Source organism: Danio aesculapii, chromosome 17 (genome assembly GCF_903798145.1).
Source record: "Danio aesculapii chromosome 17, fDanAes4.1, whole genome shotgun sequence".
Classification (NCBI taxonomy): Eukaryota; Metazoa; Chordata; class Actinopteri; order Cypriniformes; family Danionidae; genus Danio; species Danio aesculapii.
This window is the reverse complement of record NC_079451.1, coordinates 38,797,387-38,807,303: the sequence shown is the minus strand read 5'-3', so window position 1 is coordinate 38,807,303 and position 9,917 is coordinate 38,797,387. Positions and strand designations below refer to the sequence as shown.

Here is a 9,917-nt window from a genome sequence, read left to right as displayed (position 1 = left end):
GTTGGCGCTGCTCGCTGCAGAAGCTGGGAATTTCTCAACTTTTCAAGCACCAAAGGACACGTCCAGATGCCCTTCTAACTGCAACCTATCTTTGGGAAACATCCATTCACACTCATACACTACGGACAATTTAGCTTACCCAATTCACCTGTACAGCATGTCTTTGAACTATGGGGGAAACCAGAGCACCTGGAGGAAACCCACGCGAACGTGGGGAGAACATGCAAACTCCACACAGAAATGCCAACTGACCCAGCCAAGGCACGAACAAGCGACCTTGCAGTGAGGCGACAGCACTACCTACTACGCCCCTGCGTCGCCCCCCTAATACATATTTTTGTTAAAGTTTATTGTGGCAATTTTTGGTCTTACACTGCAAAAAAATATGTATATATATTCAGTGTTGGGGTAACGTATTATAAGTAACATGCATTATGTAATAATATTCCTTTTCCAAAGTAACGAGCAATATAAAGCATTACTTTGAAAAATAAGTAATATTATTTGAGTTTCTTTTTAAAAAATGTAATGCGAGTTACTTTTTACCTTGCTTAATTGGCTTTTACAAAATATATTGCAGAATAAAAATGACCTTAGTCAGGTTGAATCACACACTCAATAACTCAATTCCCCAACACTGTATATATGTTTTGTTAATACTGTATGTCCTTGTAAATATCTTTAGTGTGAAAAGGAAAAAAAATTATTGACTTATTACCTAGAAAGTGCAGTCTGATGAAGTAAACATTTGCGGTTTTAAAAACAATGTCGTTTGAGGCACATATTTCCAATGTGCCTTTGTTGGATTAGTTATTTGTTGACCGGACACAACATTTCAATAAACAGTCACCATTTGACCATTCAGAACATGCACAGTAATACCAAGAGTGTGTAAAAAGAAAGGTAACAGTCTGTTCAGTTTATTTTTTGTTTTGTTTACCTCTTGTAAAGGAGACTTTGGTCAGCTTTGAATGCTGTGTTTTTTTTCTCTCCATGTGTGATATACTTAAATACACAGACAAGCTTATGTAATTCATGCATCCCACGGAGAAACATATTGCTAGTCCATGAATAAACAACACTACAGTCAATCTGACTGACAGCTGATGAATAAGTTATCAGTCAAACATTGATCCCGTTTAAAACACACATGCGATCAAAGAGAGCATTAAGATCAAATCAGGGGAAGTATATGTTCTATTTGATTGATTTTTAATAAGCTTGTTGTTTGATCTGTGGTTGCTTAGTGGAGATTTGCCATGTGCACAGCAAACGTGTGTCTGCCTAGGGAGCTGATTTTTCATTCTTTTCCGTGTTATAGAAAGGTAATATATCAAAGTCGTGTATCCTACCTGCCAGACTGGTGCTGATTGTAGTTGAAACACAAGTCCCTGCAAGGCATTAAAAGCAGTATGAAAATTTCCTCTGCATTATTCATGCAAGTATTTTAATGCTCCCTCTGTTTTTCTCTCTTTCTCTCCACTTCACTTTGTCCTCCCCTCCCTTTTTTTCCTGTCCCGCTTTATAGTCTCAGTATATTCAGTTTTTTGCAGAATATAAAGCTCCTGCTTCAAGAGTCTTTTTTGTTTCATAAGCAATGTTATCCTCTTCAGCGACAGATGTTGCAGGTTTGAGAATGCATTTATAGAAATAAGCATCATCAGGGTTGGGAAAGAATTGCTTTATGCTGAAAAGGAGTTGTAAATACCCTGCTCGTCTTTTTTCGCATGCAACTTTTTATTTGTATTACTATGTACACTAACCGGCCAGTTTATTAGGTACACCTGGCATGTAGACATGGTCAAGACAATCTGCTGCAGTTCAAATTTTCAGTGAGCAGCAGTTCTGTGACCACAAATTTCTTGTTGATGCCAAAGGTCCAATAAGACTGGCCAGACTGGTTCCAGCTGATAGAAAGGCAACAGTAACTCAAATAACCACTTGTTACAACTGAGGTATGCAGAAGAGCATCTCTGAACTCACAATATGTCCAACATTGAGGCAGTTGGGCTACAGCAGCAGAAGACCACACAGGGTGCCTCTCCTGTTAAGAACAGGAAAATGAGGCTATAATTTGCACAGTGGTAGGGTCAGAATTTGGCATCAACAACATGAAAGCATGGATCCATCCTGCCTTGTATTAATGGTTCAGGCTTGTGGTGGTGTAATGGTTTTGGGGATTTTTCTTGCCACACTTTGGGCCTATTAGTACCAATTGAGCATTGTGTCAATGCCACAGCCTACCTATTGTTGCTGACCATGTCCATCCCTTTATGACCACAGTATACCCAGCTTCTGAAAGCTACTTTCAGCAGGTTAACATGCCATGTCATAAAGCGGGAATCTTCTCTGACTGGTTTCTTGAACATGATAATGAGTGTCACTGTACTGAAATGGCCTCCACAGTCACCAGATCTATCCAACAGAGCACTTTTGGGATGTGGTGAAACAGGAGTTTCGCATCACGGATGTGCAGCCAATAAATCTGCAGCAACTGCGTGAAGCTATCATGTCAATATGGATCAAAATCTCTGAGGAATATTTCCAGTTCCTTGTTGAATCTATGCCAAGAAGGATTAAGGCAATTCTGAAGGCAAAGGGAGTCCCAGAACTAGTAAGGTGTACCTAATAAAGTGGCCGGTGAGTGTGTTTATGAATTTCATCAAATGTAAATATTTAAATATTTAAACACTTTTTATAAAATAATAATAATAATAATTATTATTATTATTATTTGTAGTAGTAGTAGTAGTAGTAGTAAATAAATGTTGCTGTCATTATATCTAAAAAAATAAAATAAAAATAGTAAACAAAATAATAATGCAAGAAAATATAAAAGGAATAATAAAAGAAACCTATTATTTATTGTAAAACTGAGGGATAAAGATTCAATAGCACCAGTCTGTTTCAAGAATAAATTTAAAATGTAATGGATAATATATGTACAGTATATGTGAATAATAATTCATTGCTTTCAGTTTACATAAACACATTTCAGTTCAAATAAGGCATAACAGAAAATGTGTCTTAACAAACATTAGCTACATTATAGCATTGTAAACACTTGTATTTTCCTAATTAACATAATACAGTTAATTAAGATTGTTTGTTTATACATCTTGTTTGCTTTACTTTTAAAGTGTTTGTCCATTAAAATAGATGAATAAAGATTCAATAACATCATAAAATTAGAATATGAAAGGAAAATATGTGAATTAGCATTATTATCTTAAGCACTGAGCAATAGAAAAGTTCATTTCATTGCTTTCAGTGCAAACACATTTCCATGCAAATAAGTCTTATTATTAAATGCGCCTGCAATAGATGTTGTGCCAGCAATGTTTGTGTACATTTTTTTTATTAATAATAGCAACAGCTTTGCATCAAGAACAGCATCTTATGGAAAGAGCACATTAAAAGAAGGCATATAACTTTTATTGTATCTCTGCCTGCTATCTTACTACATACTAAAGCTATTAGACAGACAGATATATTTTTTTGCATTAGCATTTTAGCACATTCTTGTGCTTCTGTCTGCTATCTTACTACAGTACATACTTCAGCTTTAGATATATACAGTCTCATGCAAAATAAATTGGGCACCTCACTGTGGCTGCATAATAATGTGCTCTTTCTTTATATATAGAAGATCACAGTGAAATGCCATTCAGTTTCTAGAGAAAGCTAGATAATGTCATGTTTTTCAGACAGAAATCTATAGTGTAGCACTATTGAGATGTGTGAAATTAAATTGAAACTGAAAAATAGGCCATGCAAAAGTTTGGGCACCCTCTCTTTTGTGTGGATTTTAAAACCTGTAGTCACTTAATGCTGATTGATTACAACACACAATTATTTGAGTGACTCAGTGAACCTTAACAATCCTAACAAAGGTGCAACCAATCATGAAAAAGGATATTTAAGATAGCTGATTGCTAGTTGTGCTTCTCATTATTGTGAACCTGAATATAGCAACATGGGAACCTCAAAAGAACTTCCTAATGACCTAAAAACTAGGATAATTCATCAACATGAATTAGGAGGATGCAAAAAGTTGCCATACGTGCTTTGCATGGTGGAAAAAGAACACAGTACCTTTGGAAAGCACAGGTACTGGAAACCTTGTCAGAGTTAAAGGTGGCATGGATAAAGTTTCTATCTCCATAATCTGAAATATGGTAGAAAAATGGAAGGCCTCAGGAACAGTTCTTGGTAAGGAAAGATGTGCTAGACCAAAAAAAATACCTGAAAGGCAAAGACAAAGAATGGTTAGAATGGTCACAGGCAAACCACAGACCACCTCCAAAGAGCTCCAGCAACATCTTCCTGCTAATGATGTCACTGTATATCATTCCCCTGCGGAAAAATCCAGCTTATACCAGCCTAGGCTAATGACCAGCTAAAACCATCTAAAAACAGCTTGACCAGCCTGGTTTAAGCTAGACAGGTTCAATTCAATTCAATTCAATTCACCTTTATTTGTATAGCGCTTATACAATGTAGATTGTGTCAAAGCAGCTTCACATAAAAGGTCACAGTAAATAGGAACAGTGTAGTTCAGTTTGTAGTGTTTAAGTTCAGTTCAGTTTAGCTCAGTTCAGTGTGGTTTAATAATCACTACTGAGAGTCCAAACACTGAAGAGCAAATCCATCGATGCGCAGCTCTACAGATCCTGAACCATGCAAGCCAGTGGCGACAGCGGAGAGGGAAAAAAAACTTTACTAAAGGCGGAAGTGAAGAAAAAAAACCTTGAGAGAAACCAGACTCAGTTGGGCATGACCATTTTAATTTCTCCGCTGGCCAAACGTCTTGTGCAGAGCTGCAGTCTCAGTGGCGGAGGCTGGAAGCTGGCCTCAGCGAAGACTCGTCTGTCTCTGGAGCGTCACAGGAATCAGTCTCATGTTCTCCACTCTTCCATGATCACCACAGTAGCTGCTCAGGATACGGCCTGGTCCAGGATATGGAAACCTTGGGATCATCTCATCGTTGGTCTTGGATCGAATCAGTGACTCTGCATAGTCTGGGGGCCTCGGGAAGAGTATCCCCAGGTGGAAATGGAGAATAAAGAAAATAATTAGCGTAGCTGATGTTCACAGTGTATATCAGCAAGATGCATAACCTGTGTGGAAGCCCCCTAAGTGGTGCACTAAGTGTATGCTTTACTGAACAGATAGGTCTTTAATCTAGTTTTGAATTGGGAGAGTGTGTCTGAGCCTCGGACGTTATCAGGAAGGCTATTCCAGAGTTTAGGAGCTATAAATGAGAAGGCTCGACCTCCTTTACTCGACTTTGCTATTCTAGGTACTACCAGAAGCCCTGAGTTTTGAGATCTTAAAGAGCGAGTTGGATTGTAGCGAGACAGAAGATTGGTTAGATAAACAGGAGCTAGATTATTTAAAGCTTTATATGTAAGAAGCAATATTTTAAATTCAATACGAAACTTAACAGGCAGCCAGTGTAAGGAGGATAAAATTGGGGTGATGTGATCAAATTTTCTAGACCTGGTTAGAACTCTGGCAGCTGCATTTTGTACTAATTGAAGTTTGTTAATAGAGGATGCTGGGCAGCCAGCAAACAGTGCATTACAGTAGTCCAGCCTAGAAGTCATAAAAGCATGGACTAGCTTTTCTGCATCTGAGATGGATAGCATACTTCGTAACTTAGCTATATTTCTCAGATGAAAGAAAGCAGTTTTTGTGACATGGGAAATATGATTTTTAAAAGTTAAATTGCTGTCTAATATGACACCCAGATCTTTTATAGTAGAGCTAACGCTAACTTTGTATCCCTCTAATTGTAAATCGAGTTGTGAGATCTGCTGTGTACAGTATTTAGGCCCAATAAGTAATAATTCTGTTTTGTCTGAGTTTAAGAGAAGATAATTGTTGGTCATCCAGTCTTTAACATCTTTAATACACTCAGTTAGCTTGGACAGATTAGACGTCTCGTCAGGTTTAGTTGAAATATATAATTGAGTATCATCTGCATAGCAGTGAAAGCTGATCCCATGTCTTCTAATAATGTCTCCCAGGGGTAGCATGTATATTGTAAACAGTAAAGGGCCTAAAACTGATCCTTGAGGCACCCCGTATTTTACTGGGCTGATTTGTGAAGGCTGTCCATTTATATTTACTAACTGGTAACGGTCAGATAAGTATGACTTAAACCATTGTAGGGCATGTCCCTGGACACCTGTAGACTTTAAGCGATTAATAAGGATATCATGGTCAATGGTGTCAAATGCCGCACTAAGATCGAGTAGAACTAATAGCGAGATGCACCCTTGGTCAGCAGCTAAGAGTAAATCGTTGGTTATTTTCACTAATGCAGTTTCTGTACTGTGATGAGCTCTGAAACCTGACTGAAACACTTCAAAAACATTGTTCATCTGCAGAAAGGAGCATAATTGAGCAGAAACAACTTTTTCTAGTATTTTAGATATAAATGGAAGGTTTGAAATAGGCCTATAATTAGCTAAGTTGCTGGGTTCTAGTTGTGGTTTCTTAATAATAGGTTTAATAACAGCTAACTTGTAAGGATTTGGAACATGGCCTAAAGATAAAGAAGAGTTGATAATGTTAAGAAGAGGTTCTCCTATAACAGGTAGCAATTCTTTCAGTAACTTTGTTGGAATTGGGTCCAATATACACGTAGCTGATTTAGAGCTATTTATAATTTTGTCTAGCTCTTCCTGTTCTATGATTTTAAAGCACTGTAGGTTATTTAGATTCAGAGACGTGTTTACTGGATCTGAAGTATAAGGCGGTGCAGAAAGTTTAATATCTCCTATTTTCTGTCTAAAGCCTTCTATTTTATCACTGAAAAAATTCATGAAGTCATCACTACTAATTTGCGGTGGAACGTTTTGTTCCAAAGATGACCGATTATTTGTTAATTTAGCGATGGTGTTAAATAAGAATCTAGGATTGTTATGATTATTTTCTATCAGTTTGCGGAGGTGCTCAGCCCTGGCAGATTTTAAAGCCCTCCTATAGCTGGACATACTGTCTTTGTATGCAATTCGAAAGACTTCTAAATTAGTTTTTTTCCATTTACGTTCCAGGGCACGGGCTGCTGTTTTGAGAGCGCGGGTATGACTATTATACCATGGTGTAGTTTTATTCTCTCTAGCCTTTTTTAGTTTGATGGGTGCCACAGTATTTAGAGTGCTAGTAAAGATGGCATCCATACTGCTGGTTACTACATCAAGGTCATTTGCGTTTGCGGGTGCATTTCGAAGTAGAGAAAGATCAGGTAAGTTATTTATAAATTCATCTTTAGTGGACGGAACAATAGTTCTACTAGGGCGATATATCGGAGCGGATCTGCTAATTTCAGGTAAACACAGCTTATATAGTAAGAGGTAGTGGTCTGTAATATCATCACTTTGTGGTATAATGTCTACATTAGTGACCTCAATTCCATAAGACAGAATTAGATCTAGTGTATGCTTTAGGCGATGAGTTGGACCAATAACATTTTGCTTTATTCCTAGTGAGACCAGCAAGTCCGTAAACGCGAGCCCTAATGTGTCGTTAGCGTCATCTATGTGGATGTTAAAGTCTCCTACAATTAGTATTTTATCAGTTTTAACTAGTAAGTCAGAGATAAAATCAGAAAACTCTTTTAGAAAATTGACATAGGGTCCTGGAGGTCTATATATGGTGATTAGAGCGAGAGATAACATAGGTTTTTGCATAGTGTTTGGAAGGACAACATTAAGCGCTAGTACTTCAAAGGAGCTAAACATAAGTCCGTTTCTCTGATTAACATTAAGAATATCACTAAAGATTGACGCGACTCCACCACCACGACCAGTTTGACGAGCCTCATGTTTATATAAGAATCCTGGAGGAGTTGCCTCATTTAAACTAATATAGTCATTTTGTTTCAGCCAGGTTTCAGTGAGACAGAGTGCATTAAGATTGTTATCTGTTATTATTTCATTTATGATAAGTGCTTTAGGTGCTAGTGACCTGATGTTTAGGAGACCAAGCTTCATGAAATTTGTATTTTCACTTTTTAGTGTTTTTTCTGGTTTAATTCTTAATAGATTATTTCTGGAGCACACAGTACGTTTGTTTCTTGATCTAATAATGCGAGGAACAGACACAGTCTCTATGGGGTTAGTTAGGTATGCATTACTGTTATTTATGTGGGACGAATAGGAGTCTGTGTGGCTAAATTGTGAATTTTGTGAATTTTTACTTACTAGTCAGATAGAGCGAAGTGTTCTGGTGATGTTGTCCGACAGGAGTTCAGCTCCAGCTCGACTGGGGTGCAGCCCATCAGCGCGGAAAAGCCTAGGACGCTCCCAGAAAAGATTCCAGTTATTGGCAAAGAGCAATTTCTGTTCTTCACACCATGTTAATAGCCATTCATTCAGAGCAAAAAGTCTACTGAACCTTTCATTTCCTCGGCGGTAGGTAGGAAGCGGTCCAGAAACGATGATCTGCGTGGCGGGCGAAGTGCGTCGAACCGTCTCGATCAGGCTCCTGAAGTCCTTCTTCAGGATCTCCGTCTGCCGGAGCCCGGTGTCGTTCGTCCCCACGTGGAGGACGGCGGCACCGAGGCTCTCGGCAGCGCTCAGGATAGTAGGTATCTGTGCAGAAATATTCTTAACTCGGGCACCAGGGAAGCAGAAAGTGCGTACTTTGTTACCTTTGGATGAAGTGGAGCGGACGTGGCGGACGATTGAGTCGCCAATGATGGCAACATCGCGACCCGTCTCGCGGAGAGGGGCGAAGCGGTTCTCCGTGGGGATCTCGAACACCGGAGGAGGAGACGTTCTGCCCCGGGACCTGGCAAGCACCTTACGCGGCTGCACCCAGGGGCCGTGGTAGCCGGGTGTCGGCGTGAACGACGCCTGGGCGAACCGCGTCCTCGGTGCGCTGGGCCTGGACAGAGAAACACGCGGGGTTGAAGAAACTGGGAGATTGTCGTTGTATCGGACACTTACCTCAGACGAGCGAGTACGGGTTAAGAGCAGTGCTCTGATGCCCTCTCGCTTCGTCTCTAGCGAGCGAATCTGGGACTCCACCGCTTCCAGCTCCAGCTCCAGCGCCTCCATCGATGCCTCTCCTGCACTCAAGGACAGACACGCAAGCGACATTGTACAAGGTGAAGAGCAAAGCCAGAAAGTGAGAAAATTAGTGAGTGAAAGAGGTTGGTAGCTTTAGCTGACCAGCGGTGCTAGCAGGCTAAAGCTACAAACACCAAGCGGATGCTCGAGAGACAGAACGTTTAAAAGTAGATTTGTTTGTATGAGTGTGTTAGGGGATTGTTCACCCCAAGTAGGAGAGATAAATATTTAGTGAATGAGGAGGTATTTTATGATAAAATGTAAATTGCGAATCTAAACTCCAAACAAACGCAGCGAACTCCAAACAAACGCAGCGAAGCTACCGTCCAGTGACAGTGACGTCACTCGAGCATAAAAAGACTTTTAACCAGTAAAAGTCGTCCAGCTTGCGTCTGGCAGGTATAAATAGATCATGTTTTCTTTAGTATTACATAAAATATCTGTGAACACATGTGAGAGCTTCAGTAGGCTATGTAACGCTATACATGTAAACCAGGTGGCTTTGGCTGGCTTGGCTGGTCAAGCTGGTTTTAGCTGGTCATCTACCAACCTGACCAGCTAGAACCAGAATAGAAATGGCTGGAAACCAGCCTGGAAATGGCCAAAACCCCCCTAAAACCAGGCTGGTCGTCCAGCTAAAACCAGCCAACCAGCCTAGGCTGGTTTAAGCTGTTTTTACCTGTAGGGTCCACAGTTCAGTGCACTCTGCACAAAGAACAGCTCAATGGAAGGTGATGCAGAAGCAGTCTTTTCTGCATTCTATCAACAAGAAGAGTCGTTTAAGGAATGCAAAGGTATTCTGGACAAGCCTGAATTATTTGGGAAAAATATACT

General features: G+C 39.7%; 1 protein-coding gene across 2 annotated transcripts; it reads right to left on the bottom strand.

Annotated features, from left to right (window-relative positions):
- Positions 1–4,489: 4,489 nt before the first annotated feature.
- On the bottom strand, positions 4,490–9,404 carry LOC130245096 (uncharacterized). Of its 2 annotated transcripts, none has more exons than XM_056477743.1 (2): positions 8,214–9,404; positions 4,490–5,029 (listed from the first exon to the last, which is right to left on the bottom strand). In XM_056477743.1, exon 1 carries the CDS (start codon positions 9,111–9,113, stop codon positions 8,217–8,219), a length of 897 nt encoding a protein of 298 aa, XP_056333718.1. In that variant the 5' UTR covers positions 9,114–9,404; the 3' UTR covers positions 4,490–5,029; positions 8,214–8,216. The 2 variants fall into 2 exon arrangements, with proteins under 2 accessions (XP_056333718.1, XP_056333719.1); XM_056477744.1 differs by having other exon boundaries at positions 4,490–5,021.
- Positions 9,405–9,917: the final 513 nt, after the last annotated feature.